The 17,899-nt window shown below is 36.0% G+C and overlaps 1 protein-coding gene across 1 annotated transcript in view; it reads right to left on the reverse strand.

Moving 5' to 3' along the window:
* Window positions 1-13,112: 13,112 nt before the first annotated feature.
* Window positions 13,113-17,899, reverse strand: part of LOC145690606 (peptidyl-prolyl cis-trans isomerase B-like) — a 123,928-nt gene continuing 119,141 nt past the window's right edge. Inside the window, exon 5 of the mRNA XM_081765663.1 lies at window positions 13,113-13,381. Within this exon, the coding sequence (XP_081621789.1) occupies window positions 13,232-13,381 (150 nt within the window). The 3' untranslated portion in view covers window positions 13,113-13,231. The remainder of the gene's footprint in view (window positions 13,382-17,899) is intronic.

Below are 17,899 nucleotides of genomic sequence, written 5' to 3' on the forward strand. Positions count from 1 at the left end.
CACCCGTATAGTTAATCTATGAAGTGTTGATAGTTAATATGTTATAACAGTAATATTTGTTGTTAGGTTGATTTTTGCATTAATTTTTCCTTTGATTAACTATATTTACCTTCGTGTTGTCATTCTTGACGTGAAACTAAACAAGCCAATCTGTCACTTTTGTAAACTTCCATATAATACTATTACCGTGATAATACTGAACTTAGCAAGTTATATTAAATTTGATTACCAGAATAACGTAAATTAGCAATTAAGACCAAGATAAATTCAAATAATTAATTCGTAGATTTAACCCTTATCCGGTCCAGACATTTTTGTAACGCAAACGGGCAACCGGGGCCTGTGAGGCCCAGTATATATTTTAAGTGCAGAATACACAAAATCAATGCCTATTGTCACTTACTGTTTAGACTAGTCTAGAATGTACCGGTATATATTTTTGTCAAGTAGCGAAACTTCGTGTCACGCTTTTGTAAGCCAAGCAGAATAGCAAATCCGGTCCAGACATTTTTCTAACGTAAACGGGCAACCGGGGCCTGTCAGGCCCAGTATATATTTTAAGTGCAGAACACTCAAAATTCAATGTCTGTTGCCGCATACTGTTCCGAGTAAAGGTTACAATAGTCACGTGTTAAATATAAAATTATGTGACAATTTGATCTAATATTTGACAGGAATTTCACTAAAGTTATACGGGGCCTCCTAGGCCCCGGTTGCCCGGTTACGTCAGGAAAAGATTTTCAAATTAAAAAAAAAGAAACAGCCTTACCAACTCGATATGTTCATGATTTTAACTTCGACGAAAGATAGAATAATTCGGTATTTTATGTCTTCGAAATATGTATGGTTATTGAGAAATTTTAGAAAAATGAAGCTACTGGGCCTGGGAGGCCCCGGTTGCCCGGATAAGGGTTAATTACGTACCCTGTGAAGTTTTATCATATTCCAAGAAGTTTAAGAATTTGCGGTTGTCATACATACTATGAGTATGTATTCTTTTTGCTGTTACCTGACACAAATAATCGAATGATAGGAAATTATTTCGAAAGTCTTAGTAAGTTCAAATCTTTAGTAGAAAAGTAATTATTCCAAATTAAACATTAATATTAAGATATACATACTTGAAATAATGAATAATTTGTAGATGTTTCAAAATAATCATTGTAAATGATCATCGTGTGTGAGTAGTTATGTTAGAAGAAGAAGAAGAAAAGTTACAATTAGTAGACGGCCGGAGCCTCCTGTAATTGAAAACCTAAAGCGAAAATTTGCTATATTTAAAAGTAAATCTGTTATTAAATTGAATTTTAGGCCTAACCTTTACAGTTTAGTGTTTGAAGGAGGTCTCCATCAAAATTTAACTATTTTAGGCTACCACCGAGGAAACATTTGTGTCTTATAGTCCGCCATGTTAAGGCAGACAAAGACTAAACAGTGGTAAAAGTCCGGATATGAGGAGGGTCCGGAGCTGAATTTGTAACATCCAGAGGATGAATCCCATTGTATCTGGAGTCTTAAACCTGTTCTTAAAAATTTACTACAGTTCAGGTAACCTAGTTTGTTTTTAATTGCCAAAGATTGAAGTTGTCAACCTAAGATGGCGCCGAGTGAGCTACAACCATAACATCGCCATGGTGATATAGTGTATGAGAATTAACTGTGACGATAAAGCCAGCTTGATTAAATATGCCAGTGTTTTATATTACGATGTCTAGCTAAATTAGTATTGCGTCACACATCTTATGCATTTCCTATACAGTTCTTCACTTCTAAAGAACGAAATCTAATATTACTCCGTATTAATACAATGTCAATTTCAAACAAATTTCGTTTCCTTGACCGTGTTCTTATTAGCTAGGATTACCATAAACTATATTACTGTCACATTGGGAAACGGTCTTCATTATATAAACATCTAGATAAATTGTAGCCTTATGTATTCATTTAACGAGAGTTCCACTTTACTTTGCTACTCTTCGTATAATAAGACTGACTCATTATTCTGATTAGGTTAATTGATGGTGCTGATCAAAAATATAAATATTTTGGCTCTTAGCTGTAGATTGTGATAAGGAGTTGCTAAAATGAGTTCTCTTGTGATGTCAATATTCAGTCACTTATATTTTTTGTAGTTACATGTCATTTGTATATAGGTCGTAAATCATCATCAAGAAGTAGTTATAGTGTATGGCTAGATACTTAGTATGTGCTACTGCTTTGAAACTAATTTATAAAGATGGCAGTTTATAGCAATGCGTACCTCCAATGCACTCAATACATATTTGACTAGTGGTTAGGTTTCGGTGATTATTTTGAGACGCATAGTATAACAATGAGTGAGTCATTGGATTGGATCAACCCATATCAATTTCATGGTTTATATATGTATAATGTGTTTTAGTCAGTCTTAGTAAGATTCCGTTGATGGCTAACTATCATACTATAACGAACAAAAGATCCAATGTGAACGATCTAGCTAAAGAATGAAAGTAAAATATTGTAATGTTTCTAAATTTATTGATTTGTAATTAATCCAATCGAGTGATACATTCGAAATTTAAATATTGACAGAAATATTATTAAAGCGTAGACATGTATGAGCTGAAGTCTTCAATACAGTTGTAATTATATCTGGTGAAGTTATTAAAATTCTTCTTTGTCTTGAATGTTTGAAGTGATATAGTTCATGGCTTGTAACGTTAATAACATCACTGTTCTGGGAGAAGGAAAAACCTGGGTGTGCAGTGAATTCTGTAATTAGACACTTTTACGATTCCAATGTAATAATGGTGAAACTTTCTTATTTCAGTCAAGATAAAGTAGTAAAGTATTATGCAGAAAGAATAATCCAGAGAATTCAACTTTAAATTGACAACTAAAAAGACATACAAACACGCAAGGGCATGAAGGAAAAATTGGCGTTTAGAGTGGTTCGAACCCTTGACAGCCACAGTGTCGTGCCGTGAGAGCCCAAGTAAGGGAGCGCAAAATTCGGGAGGAAAAAGAAAAGAAAGGAAGGGAAAGTAATAAAAGTGCTCAGAATCAAGGAAAAGAGGATTTATTTTTGAAAATTATCTTACGCCAATCATGTTGGCGCTTCGCGGCTTTTCTAGCGACCTCACTCATATGTACGGAGGCGCTGCCATATGTTCTCGCCTCAGGTCCTGATTTTTCACGGCACGGCACTGGACAGATACTCATATTGATTGAAATCTGGTGTTTCAGGGCACTGGATTATTATTTTAAAAGTTAAATAATTTAACGAACCTTGCTCAGTACCTTATATTTCCTATTTTTAATCGTTTTACTCACTTTTCCAGTTTTTCCAGTAACTCTTTAAGAACAGGAACAAAAATACAAAAATATTGAGGACAGTAAAAATCACAACATTATTCGCGAGTTCTTCCCTTGCCTCAAGTAAAACAATAAAATATGGTGAACATGAAATTTTTTGTCTTCCATCTTCCATGTGTTGTCAAATCTGTAAAACCAAACCAAACAACGGGAAATATTGACCAAACCAAACCACAAAACGCTCAATATCTTAGTTTTTCATGACATAACTATTGGATGATCCGAATAACTCTAGTATATCCACAAATCATCATTTGTCATATTTTACCGAAATACGTCATGACTTTTCCGACAACCTGATATTTTAAATGTTGTTAATACGCAAAGTTCATTGATCTCAGCACCTTTTCACTTACTCTCTTATGATCATCAAAACCTTGAGGGTAGTTCCCGTAGAAATGGAAAAGTGAGGTGTAGTATCCAGGCTTGGTGTAGCGTGCAAGTAAACAAATAAAAAACAACAGGATATTTCCTTCCTTCAAATCCCCTAGAATGGAGTGTGTTGATTATTCAACAAAAAGACCTGAAATCCAATCAGAAAATTCATAAAATATAAAATATATAGCCAAGTCTCGACTTTTCAATAATAATAATAATAATAATAATAATAATAATAATAATAATAATAATAATAATAATAATAATAATAATAAAGAAATAACCTAATTACAATATCAATTGCGTAAACAATACCTTCCAATAAAGAAAAAATAATAAATGCCACGACGGGATTCCAACCAGTGTCGCTGTAATGGCAGTTTTCTGCTTTCACACTTTACCGTCAATTCCTCATACAAAGATAAGAAAATAAACTAGTAGTTATGTTAGATAAACATAGCACACATTATTTCTACACGTGTTGATATAATACAAAGAATGTGAAATTAATTTCTGCCGTCTTTTCTTCTTTGGAAACTAGAAGGTAAAAGAGAATTGTACTGTATATCGGGACCATCGCTGGAAACGATGACGTAGCCTTAACTTGAAGATCGTTTCGTGATATGTTCCTCATTCAGGATCGTCTATGCAACTTCTTTTTGGGTTAAGGAAGGAAATCTCGGGTAAGTCATTGTGACACTCACATAAACAACGTCTTCTTATAGAGTTATAAATCGTTGAGTCTTTTTAATTAGACCAACAGAGTGCTCCTTTAACTGTGTATATTCGACGATAACCGTTTGGGATAAGAAAAAACTCGTTCGTCATATAATTGTATAATAAAATACGCGCATCTATTTACTTTATTTCATTGTTCTCCCATATTCACTTTCCAATATTCGGCTACAGTTGCAACCAAATTTCATACAATTATACCCATATTATTATAATTATAATTATTATTATTTTTGATCTACAGGGTCCAGGGGGAAATCCCCGCCTTCTCGCTCAGGCCAGTCAGCCTTTGGCAGCGAGGACTTCATTTTGGCCGCGCTCCTTTGATTCGTCGTGAAGAATCCCGAAGGGACCAATACAAACTATCGCCAGTCATGTGCATGCGATTATTATTATATATTACATTTTCCAGACGAATTGTTTCTAAAATAAGCTCCGGGGGCAAGAGTAACCCCTGCCCCTACATCATGAAGTGAGAAGTATTGAGATGAGTGCGTATAATTGTATGAATTTCAATGCCAACTTTCGCCGATCATTAGAAAGTGAATATGGGAGAAGTACGCAATAAAGTAAATAGATGCGCGTAATTTTATTATAAAATTATATGGCAAACGCATTTCCTCTGATTCTCAAACGGTTATCGTCGAATATACACGGTTACAGGAGCACTCTGATTGTCCAAATTAAAAAGACCTCGATGATTTACCCCTTTACATGGGACGTATCTTTCATTGCTTCCATGGCGAAGTCGGAAGAACACGCGTCTACAGATCGTAAGGTTGTTTGTTCGCGCCCGCATCAGGGTACTTCTTTAAATGTTTTTTAGACTCACTGTAATGTAAATTAATCACGTATATTGGTTATTTAACATATTTTGGGGGAGTAATTTTGTGGCTCATTGGCTTTTCATCGCATCACTGCCGTTGGTAGTATAATTTTCAAACCGGAAGTGGGGCCACATCGGATCGTTTCTGCGGGGCATCCAATTTTTGCCGAGAGGTCTCTAGTTGCCCATCGCGGTCCACCAACGCTTTTAGCATGGGACAGCTTGAGTTTGAGTTTGTTTACATTATCAGTTTTCTTTTTCTACATGTCACAAAAAAACTTCCATACAATATAACGTCATAAACAGAAAGCATATGCAAAACGTACGTTAGAGTGCTCGGCCCACATATCACGTCTTCGAGGGCCAATGGTTGGAGAGTTTTATTTACCCAATATCGAGTAACCTGGATAAAACCTTGAACTCGACAATCTGCAATGTATACTACTGGCTCGTGAAAGAATATAATTATAAAGAAATACTCGAAGAGATATATTTAAACTGTAGTTTCACATAACATTAGCCTCGATGCTGAAGCTGGACGTTAAACTTCCTCATATCTAAATGCTGCAACAACATCCACTAACACTACTTCAATCACTCATTTTTAACAATTTACTTTGACAATTTAGATTTGCATTCTCTTGACTATTGTTTCTACATAACACTTTCTATTTTATTATGACCGAAACAAGAGTTTTACAACATTGAAATGGTAAAAGTGTGCAATTTGCTTAAGACACTTCACACCAAGTTTCCCTCCTTTTAATTGACAGCGATGTCTTAGAGTAGGGGAAAATGTGTCAGTTTTTCATTCCGGTGGTCCTCTGTTCGATTCCCGTTGGGTAATTAAATGATTTTTTATCATTTGTAATGTTGATACTTCCAATGTAAGATAACAGAAAATATTCAATTTCTCTCGGTCTTAGTGTTAATACGACTTTCTTCAGTGCACTCGCAATAGAACAGTGGCCTACAAGACGACGTCAGGCGTATTAACCTTGATTCGTACTGTCTGGGAATGTAACTTGTTTTGCTAACAATTGATGAATACGTAAGGCATACCGTTCGGATAGGTTAAAAATACGACTAATCAAAAACAAAGGTTATTATTTCCTAGAAATTGCTTGTTTCTACTACTTCTTCTTCTACTACTACTGCTGCTAGAAATATTAATGTTTTAAGCAATTCATCATTTCGGATACGTTCCATATCAACAAAAAGACTTCAGATTGAATAATCAAAAACTTCATATAATATAAAATATGTAGGTAAGTCTCAACTTTCCAATAATAATAATAATAATAATAATAATAATAATAATAATAATAATAATAATAATAATAATAATAATAATAACAATAATGGAATAGCAAAATTAGAAGAGCAATTACGTAAACAATACCTTCCAATTAAGTAAAAATAATTGCCACGATGGAATTTGAACCCGTGTCTCTGCCATACGAGTTTCATAATTTGCCAATCTACCACAAATTCCTCATACAAAGATAAAAAATAAACTAGTAGTTACCGAAAATAAAAATAGATTTTTCTTCTTCTACATGTGGTGATGCAATTCAAAGAATGCGAAAATAATGTCTGCCGGCTTGCATTTTCGGGGATCCAAAGAATCTTAGATATCCTCTGATCTTATTGGCCGATACAGTTAGGACATCAAGAATCATGACGAGCATATAGCGAAAAGTAAAGGCCAAATGCTTGAGTTGAGTTGATTTTGAGTTTATCGTCCCGTTCAGCAGCGAGGCTATATGAGACGTGGACATATTAATTAACATAGAATCCGAACGACATGAGCTCTAGCTGGGAATCAAACCCGGGTCTCCCGCGCCAAAGAAGGCCAAATGCTGTCATCCTCGTAGCCCAGCCTGCTAGCGCGAAATGCTACTATTGAAAATCTTTTAGGAGTGGGTTGAAACCCTGCCCAAGGAAAGATTTTTTTTTATTTTTGAAATTTTCATAACACTCTTTTCATTAAAATAAGATTGAAAATAATACTCAAAAAAGTGAATTACCGATTATTTTTTTAAATTTTGATAAGTCTTTTTCATTAAAATAAGCTTACAGTTTTACTATACGGATCCATAGTAAAGGTAGTAGTAGTAATAGAAGAAGTAATAGTAGTATTAGTAGTACTTGTAGTAGTAGTAGTAAGTACGGGTTAGAAGCCCCGCAGGGGTTGGTTAGGTTCTCTTCTCTTGCCCAAATTTTTCTGTGCATTTTACATGACCAACTTCAAACAGCTGGCTAGGGTAGCGTGCGTTAGGTGATATTTTCCTTATTAACGAAGGTCTATATACCTTGTTTTTGAGTTAAAGAAGAAATCTCAAGTAAGTCATTGTGACACTCATAAGGAACGTCTTCTTATACGAGCAATAATATTTTGTATAGTCTTATATGCAACAATTTTAACGAGATAATAGTTGTGATTAAAGGTGAAGTGACGCGGTAGGTAAGTGGTTACTGTATTGAAGTCACGGCTTCAAGTCCCGGCCAGGTTGAAACTTTTTCAAATCTTTCAATTTCAACTTCAATACATAGTATAACAAGCATATCTTCTCCAGAAAGAAAAAGATGTTGGAATGAGGAGAATTGGAGAAAATCTCTCAATGGAGGCAACCATTTACAAACTTATTTCCAGCAGCTGTCCTAGATTTGATATTTTCAATTTACTTTCAAGCATTTCCTGATTCATGCGTGGTCAGTATTTTTATTTCTCTAAATACACTCTATATAAAGAAATAATACATTACATACAGAGCAATGACATATGGTGTTCTTTGAAAAACACGATCCACACCATAGAGATTCATCGTAGACTGGAGAACTGTTTCGTTAGTCACCTACTTTACAATTTTACCTGCATAAACACCTGGATCAGGGCTACCAACTGCTGTCAGTGCCGAGAAATGTTACGTTTAAGTTGGGTTGCATCTGTCTAGGCGTTTTCCCAACTGCATATGAGCTGGACACCAAGTAATGGAATTACAGCACATAGGGGGAGATACTTTTGTGGTTCGCTGCACAATGTTTTTATTCGTTGAAATATTGTACATGATTGTTGTTAGTTTACCTCTTTCAACTATTGATAAAATACCCCAGAAATTCTTCAGTTTCATTGAGAATCATGCATGCATCGCTCCTGCGCGAAGTCTAATTGTGTACTTATGTAATGTACGACTAAAAATAATAGACATTTCCTTTTATCCGACTTCAGTTTATTCTCGAGTTATAGCTGTTTTTACATTTTCCGATAAATTTTTAGCTGGTATAGCGCCGAAAGGAAGTATTTCTACACTCAGGTTGGTCTACACCTTTTGTCTTATCTTGGAAGTTACCTCCCAAATGTTGTCGGTGTTACTTTCAAACACCCTGTATAATGCATCTTTTTATCTTGATGATTTGTCTCTAGCAAATGATCAAGCATTTTCTGGTTTAAAAATACTATAAAGGTAATCAAGAAAGGTCTGTTGCTTTTTGTGGAGGTCTGTGTTCTATTGGCTCTCACACCGTGAGTTGAACGCGAATATAGATAAGGCGAAGGTCAGTTGTTGGTGACGGTATACCCAACATACTACCTGATTGTAGAAGTTCAGTTAAACCGTGAACTTGCGTAAGGACAGAGTGAACATGGACTTCCACAGATCGTCATAAAAAGGGATGTATGCTGTAGCCTACGAGTCCGAACTCACCGCAGCAGCGGAGCGGAAGATATGCCATACCTTTGGTGAGGATGTCGTGACTATGCGGACTGTGCAATGGTGATTTAACAAGTTTAAAGGCGGTGACGAAACACTCGAAGACGCACCACGTGCCGAAAGACCAACACATGTGCAAAATGAAGATCTTCAGGTAGCAATTGAGGCAAACAGTACCCAGACATGTAAGGACAGGGACTACAATTCAGTGTAAGTGGAAAAACCATTCAGCAGCACCTCCATCAACTTGGGAGGCTACAAATTGGGTCGATGGGTCCCACATGATTTGACTCCGCGTCAGAAGGCAACGCGAGCAGACACCTGTGTTTCTTGGCTGTCTCGTCTGAGGAAGGAGCCATTTCTGGACAGGGTGTTGACATGTGATGAGAAGTGGGTCCTGTACGATGTTCCATGGCGCTATCATCATTGGTTAGCTCCCATGAACCGGTTCCAAAACAGCCGAAACCAACACTGCACCAGAAGAAGTTCCTCATGTGTGTTTGGTGGACTGCTCGTGGCATCTGCTTTGTGCATTGGGAACTGCTACCAACTGGTCAGAGCATCAATGCAACTGCTACTGTTAGCAGTTGAACCGTGTTCAAGAAAAACTGAAAACTCTGGAGCCAGCACTTTTGAATCGTAAAGGGTCCTCCTGTTACAGGACAACGCTAAGCCCCACGTTGCTTGGATGACCCAAGACACTATTCTACACCTTGGATGGGTAACACTATTGCATCCGTCATACTCACCGGACATTATACCGTCCGATTATCAACTGTTCCATTCCTTAGACAATCGCCTTAGAGGACGCCAGTTCAAATCCCTAGTAGAGGTGCAAAATGCACTTGAAAGCTTCTTCACTTCACGGCAGGGGCGGATCCAGGGGTGCGATCGGGGCAATCGCCCCCCAGAAGAGAAAACTTTCTTATTTTATATATATATATATATATATATATATATATATATATATATATATATAACCCACCCCAAAGTTTGGAGCTCTTATAAGTAGCAGTATGACAACCAACTGCCCCCAGAACTCGGTCCTGGATCCGCCCCTTCTTCACGGCCCACCAAGTTCTTCTGCGATGGAATCCACAGGCTTCCAGAACGTTGGCAGAAGATTGTCTATGCTGATGGGGACTATTTTTGATCTTCCATGTACGTCTTAGGTAACATACCTATGTTCGAAGATGGTGGGTGAAAAGGTGACGTAACTTTCTTGGTCGCTTTATAATATTGAAAATCATACCAGTACTAATGAAAATTTTTCTTTCGGGATCTGAATCTTGTGATTTGCGTATTGCTGGTATAAGGCAAAGAATCATGATCTATATTATTTAATGAATCATTAAGTCGTCCTATATTACTTTGGTTGTCATCATTACCTTTTCCCTCAGATTTTGTACATGTAACAGTTGTCTTCAACGGATTCTATAATACTCTCTGTATTCCGTATTGTGAGCTTCCCACTTGCATCATCCCTACTTTTTAATACTTTCCTAGTTTAATTTTAATTTAAACATGTTTGAATTTTTCCACTTCATGGATAAAATGGTTCATCACTGGAAAGTGATCACAGAATTACTCAAAATAACTGGTCAATGGCTGCTATTATTGGGTTTAACATCAGTATATACGTTCATAGTGTACAATAGACAAGACAGTGAGATGCCGATAGTACTAGTTCATACAAAAAGGACTTCAGTTACCAGAATGGCAAAATTGAGTTAACATCGCATTTTTGTTCCTATTGGGTACACTCATGTTTCTATGCATAAAAGCTTCAGTTCCATTGGTCTAACATTTTATAAACAGATGTCAATTTCGATTATTTTAGGCAGCATGGGCTTGAGTCAGTGAATGAAGCCCTCTCTGCATAAAGAATTACATTTGTTTTATTTGTTAGTGGCAATAGCTATTGATTTCATCCCATTCGGTTGGTCAACCTGCAACGTCTCTAACCTGGCAAAAAATGTCTTAACACAGTTTTGTGTTAAAAAGAGAAAAAAATAACTAAATAAAATTACATGCACACAGGGCTTCATCTATAATTTACATGTAAGAAGGGTTTCAGTCCACAGCGGAAACCATTTCTTTTACTGTCGTAATGAGCATAAAATGGTTTTCCTATACACCATTCCATTAATGCAAGTGTTAACTACACGAAAAATTGGTTCAATTTGAATTTATAGTTTCAAAACTGCAATGTTTTTCTTATTTTTCTCAAAACTAAGTTTATTTGACTGAAGCTCTTTGTGCATTAACTGATTCAATATCGTAACCATAAAATTACTACAGTATCAAATTGACTGCGGGTTAGTTTTAGACTAGTACGCTAGAGAATCTCAGCATGGTTGTTTTAAACGCTATGTAGCTATGTTTGGCTCAAAGCTAATTTATTACTAAAAGTGCAGAATTTAATGTTTCCACAATGCCCTTCCGGTGCGTTTTGGTCTAACTAAACTACTACTTGTAGCCTATGGTCATTGTATATCGGAATTCTTTTGTATTGTAGGAAACTATAGTGTTAGAGGTGTAGTTCATTGTTTTGTAGCTAGAGCAAAGACATTCTATAATACGAGTTCACATGTAGATTCATATCATAGGCACTGATGCTAGGTCCTCAAGTCAAAATTTCCCTCAGAAATGCTCAAAAATCAGGGTGTATCTGATCGTCCTTCTCAGAAGGGGAAATTTCTTATTTTATATATAAATAAAACTCATCCCAGAGTTTGGAGCTTAAACTATCTTTTTAAGATAAAATTTCCCTAATTTTCGTGTATATATATATATATATATATATATATATATATATATTATTGCGAATCTATGGAGTATTATACTGTGCTCATATCTCCACAACATACATTTGTGTTTTTGATCTCCTGTTATTACTTCTGTTAGCACTATCCAACACATAATTTGAAACCGCTCGAAGAAGCTCTTCTAGTGATCTTGGAAATTTGGAGCATGGTTTGCTCGCACCTAATGCTGCAGAATAACAAATATATTTTATTAACAAAACCTTTTGAACATCCTCTTGAAGCTTAATGAAAAGAGAATTTTTTGTCCCTACCATTGCACTAGCTAAATCACTTGTAGTTCCTAATATATTATTCAGAGGATTTTAGGCATTCTTTGAAGGCATTGTGCAAAAGTTCTGTTCTGACGCGTCCATTAAGGGGAGAAACGTATCTGAAACGCAGATATTTTTCTGAACATACGTCCGTACTCTCGTCGACGAGAATAGAGAATTTAGTGTTTTTAAGAATGTGTACAGTTTCGTTTACTTCTATACATTGTTCAATAACGCGACACATTTCTGCCAAAAATAATAATAATAATAATAATAATAGTAATAATAATAATAATAATAATAATAATAATAATAATAATAATAATAATGTTTGTCACTTTGTATGTGGGATTCTGGAAGGAATGACACCTTCTTTCGTCATGCTGGCGCAATGCTTAGTAATATAACATTTGTTGAAAAGCTAAATTTTTCTACATTTTATCTTATATTCGTAAAACCTCCCTTTTTGCCTCCTTAAAAAATTATTTGCTAAATTTTCCTAAATTTCCCTCAAACTAGCACCATTGATCATAAGCGAAAGCTGAACACACTAGTCTTCATTTCACTAATAAAATTTGAATTTACTTGAGTGTCAATAGTAAGTCATTTATAGTTATTGAAATATAAGAAATATAAGTTTGAAGTGTTTTTAAATGTTGCGTTACTACTGCTAGAAAGAACTATGCACGACAGATATATCTTGAATAACGCTATTTTGAACATTGCTGATTTTTTTCTAACACAATTTTTCATCAATTACATATATTTACGAATTCGCAAGAGGTTTGCCAATTCAAATTTCTATAAATAACTTTTTATTATTGTATATTATCTTAATTTTTTGTGGTGTACAAATTAAATTTAAACTTTTTATATATAGACAACAAACAACGTAGCTCTGCACACTGTGGAGTCAATCAACCGGTACGTAAGAATAAGTTACGCTGCATTTATATTCCTCACAAACGGAGAAAGTGTCTTCTAGTAATAAGAAATACAGTAAATAGAAAGAATTTTAGTTGTTCGTTAGCTGACTGATTATTTATTTACATCGTGTGATATCTACAATACTCTGAAACATATAAACTTAAATAGAGAATACGAAATGGAGATTATAATTGTTACCATATTATCATAAATGATTTCCTAATCTCTAATATTTGGTATCTGTATTTCAAAGGGTTTGTCGATCTCGATAAGACCACACTCGGCTATTGTCACAGGTGTCAAAGGCTTATCGTCAGAATCTGTTTCCGTTTCTTCTATCTTTGTCACAACATCCATTCCTTCGAGAACCTAAATAACATAATAAAGCGTATTAAAACTTTCTGCTTGGTAACTTGTATTATTATTAGTACTTTTTCTAGTACTAGAAATAAAAATATACATGAGCCAGAGTGATGTAGTGTATGTCATGAAGAATCATACTGATATTTATTTACATGTATCCATTTATCATGAATCTATATATACAAAGTGAGTCAAATTAAAGATACAAACCAATTACCATCAATTATGCATCGAAGGAGTAAAATGATAAGGACAAAAAGAATGCAGAGAGGTCGTTGAAAGTCCGTCCAAACAGTATCCCCAAGGTCCCTATCAAGGTACCTGGAGCCAACTTGAACATTTGAAATGGCAACATGAATCAACAAGTGATATCTCAAACACAAACAAAGATATTGCTGAGCAAAACAATATATTCACATAAAAAAAACTACATGCGTTACAGTTTCGCCAACTAACACTTTGGCTTCTTCAGACACTATCTAGTGTAGGATAGTGTCTGATGAAGTCAAAGTGTTAGTTGGCGAAACTGTAACACGTATGTAGTATTTTATGTGAATATATTGTTTTGCTCAGCAATAGTTTTGTTTGTGTTTAAGTATATACAAAGCAAAGCTTCTACTTATGGAAAATATTACAAGTGATATCTCATTCGATACATTTTGGAAAGCGAAACGCCTTCGGTAGAAAAACGTATCGATATAGGGAACTGGGTCCAAAATGAACGCTAAAACCGGCTTCTGCTTCAGATAAAATTCAATTGTCTGTAGTGGGAAAATGGTAGGAGATAAATCAATGAGACACAAACTGGAGTAGGCAAATGGCATAAGGCTCATTGAGTGATGTTGTTGTGGTCCCTCCTAGGGCTACCTGTGTCCAACTCGACAATTTCAAATGACAATATGGATTGACTGTTACCTTGTGTAATACATATTAAAAACGATAGAACTTTGATGAGAAAGAAGTGTCGATGCGATAAACTGTTTCATGGCTATCAACTGTTTCAGATAAACATATTTGATCCATGGTATGAACACAGTGAGAAATAAATCAATGGTACAGTCCGCAGCAAAAAAAAAAAAACCTGCAACATGAGCATGTAAGTTTATTGAAAAAACGACGAAGCCTTTTGCTCCAAAATAAGTGTGCAAGGGAGAACACCGATGTTTCTTCTGGTATGATTCGTGCCACTTAGACGTTATGTTGATTTCCTAGGCTGTTAGGCGTAGTTTTACAATAAACTTACATGCTCATGTTGCAGGATTTTTCCTGCGGACTGTACAATAATTGGAGTGAGCAAATATCATGATGACGGAAAATAAAAGATTAGAGTATGTAAAACAAAGTATACGCATCACTTACCATGTCACAAATCATGTTCAATATACTTTCCATTTTGTTTCACATACCTCTGTAAGCAGCGGCGTAGAGATACATGTACGTCACGTAGTATTCCTGTGCTGACTGATGCATACTCACGTCGAATACGCGCCTTAATATCAACAATAGGTGACGGTAATATGACATTACACGATCTTTGATGAAATCTAATAGGAATACTAAAGTTAGGGTGTGTCAGAAGATCATGGAGGCCAGTGAATAGCATCTCTACTCCGAATTCATGTGTCAGGCGTATGTCGGCCGAACAGTGTCTGACCCGGCATGCGTTATGTGCGGGAGCACTGTCACATTGATATCACATATGCATACGTTCGTTGAGATAAATACCTTATAATAACTGCATATCACTGACAAATGCGGCATTCGTATTGCCAGTTAGATTTTCATAAAAGAAATATGGTCCAATCAGATGGCCATCGAGGACGCCATACTATACCTTGAGAGACCACTTATACTAATGGGGGAATAGTCGCTGTCATAGTTGATTGTGACTTGTCCAATAATAAATATTATGTTGATTTACGTACCCTGTATATGTAAATATAGCCTCATTGTTAGATAATATGATGGATACGAGGTTTGGCTATCCCTTTCCATACCTTCCAACCACACACAAAATTGCACTCTAGCATCGAAATCATTTACTGATAGTTTCGAATGTAATATGAGATGGTATAGATGCAACTTGATTTGGAGTAAAATACGCACTACATATCTTTGACTAAGCTCGCTATCCTGAGTCTTGTTTTTAGTACTTACATGAAGGTTTATATTTACTTCTGTCAAAAGCCTCATTGTACATTCTGCATTTGTTACAGAGGGGTGACGCTCAAACTATGTCTTTGGACGTTACTAGTATGTTGCTGCAGGCGTCTCTTCAAGCACAGAAATGCCATACTTTGTATTAAACGGCGTAACAAACATCTTGGCATTTGAAGGCGGCGCTCCAAGTTCCCTTTAAATGTTGCTAGCAAATGAGAGGCAAGCGGTAATGCCACGTTTATTTTGTACACATCCACGTCTATCCCCTGCCACCTGATCGCGCTGTAGTTTGTCTGCTTAACCATAGCCACGCCCCTTTACCACTTGGCAACGTTGCGCCAGAGCTTGCGTTTTATTCGTTTAGCTGAAATGCCAAGATTTTGTCACAGGCTTTAGGTAGTTTTGGGTGTTGTGAGTAGGGTGTTCCAAATATGTGTGCTGCATCTCGAGAATTTCATCTGCATTTGTGTAACACTAACAACATGTCGACACAGTGGTCAAGCAGTCATTACCCTATTCGTACGTTACCCCACTAATATTAGTAGATCTTAATCGCTTTGCAGTATCGATGCAATCATGTGTCTATTTCCTTACTTGTGATACTCTTCACCACAGTACTCGTCAAAACCTCGTTATTTCTTTCTGCGTTCGACTCTTCCACACATGATGTATTCCGCTATAATGTGCACATTCCAATACACTGGCTACATCAACTACTTCAAGACACTGCCACCCTCATAAACAACTAGGCAATGGGAGAGGTACGACGACGTAGCAGTTGAACAACAGCACAGTAAGAAACAACCAGTGATAAGTATAGTTAATATACTATTTCGTGGTATGAGAAATCACGAATTCTTACTTAATAATTTCCGTGTTTCATTTATCAGGACACGACACAATGCTCGTAAAGTCTAACCACAGATTATGATAATGATATAGATAAAATGTTCATAAGAAGTCACATCTTTTCACATTTTAGGTGAAGATTAAGTTAACATTTCCCGCCCTTCTGACAGCAAACTTGTTGATACTTGAACCAAGTGGCCTTTATTACGTTCGTAGAGTAAAATGTCGTTCTTTTACAACGGAACATGCAAATTTATCTCAAACAGGATCCATTGTTAGCGGTCATTTTGGAAATAGTTTCCCTTATGGCACTTGTTTCCTACCAAGGTTCTCTTGTTTTCCAAGACGTATCGAACGAAGTATCACTTGACACACGTTGCCACATGAAATTTTCAAGTTAGCACCCAGATTCTCTTCAGGGAGCCCCTAGGAGTCACCACATCACTCGACGCTTTATGTCATTTCCTATTCCAATTTTTGTTCCATTGATTTATCTTCCAGTTTGTTCCTACTACGGATCAAGCAAGATTATCTCAAATAAAACCCTTTTGTGGCTACCTTTTTGAAAACAGTTTATCATATTGACATTTTTTCTACGGAAATTGTTTCGATTTCCAGGATATCTCAACCAAAGCAATACCTAATGCATGTTGATGTTTGAAATTTTCAAGTTGGCCAGGTTTCTCCTCAGAGGAACACTAGGGTCATTACAACAATGATGTGTTCGATGTGTTCTATGCTATTTGCCTATTCCAATTTTTGTTCCATTGAATCTCCCACCATGCTGCTACTATGAATTATCCAAGTTTATGTAAAACAGGGCTCAGCTTTGGCAATCACTGTAGAAACAGCTCCCCATATTCACACGTATTCTATCAAAGTTGTTTCGTTTCCAAAGATGTATCAAATGAGGTATCACTCTGCCAATGTTGCCATTTGAAATGTTCAAGTTGGCTATAAGGGGCACTTTGATGGAGGCCCTGGGAGCACATTCTTTTCAGAGACTTTTATTGGCCTCTCTTCGTTCTTTATTTCTAGTTCTTGTTACTCTGCTCCCCAGATATATACTTTACAGAAAATTTGACTCATCCTATATATATAAATGAGTAAAGCCATGACTGACTCACTGATTCACTCGTCAACGGATCCTAAAACTACTATGTATAGGACCTTGACATTTTGTGGAAATATTCCCCTTTCATATGGGGTGTAAATAAGACGGGATTTTTGGAATTGCATAATAAAGAGCGTTTGCTAAGTCTCTGAAACTATTAGACGCAAGAACCTTGACATTTGCATATATAATCTACTTACACCCTAGGCTGCGAGTTTGATAAGATTTTGTGAACTGTCTTTACTAAGGAAGATGGGGAGCTTAAATAGTTTTATGCCGTTAGCCAGATCTCCGAATAATAATGCGCACAATCTTGAAATTTTATGTAAAGATTCTCCTATGATACTAGATATTTTAATTTGCAATTCGGAGATGTGTGTTCGATTCCAAGCTATGCCATT

Source organism: Thermobia domestica, chromosome 7 (genome assembly GCF_964235325.1).
Source record: "Thermobia domestica chromosome 7, izTheDome1.hap1.1, whole genome shotgun sequence".
NCBI lineage: Eukaryota > Metazoa > Arthropoda > Insecta > Zygentoma > Lepismatidae > Thermobia > Thermobia domestica.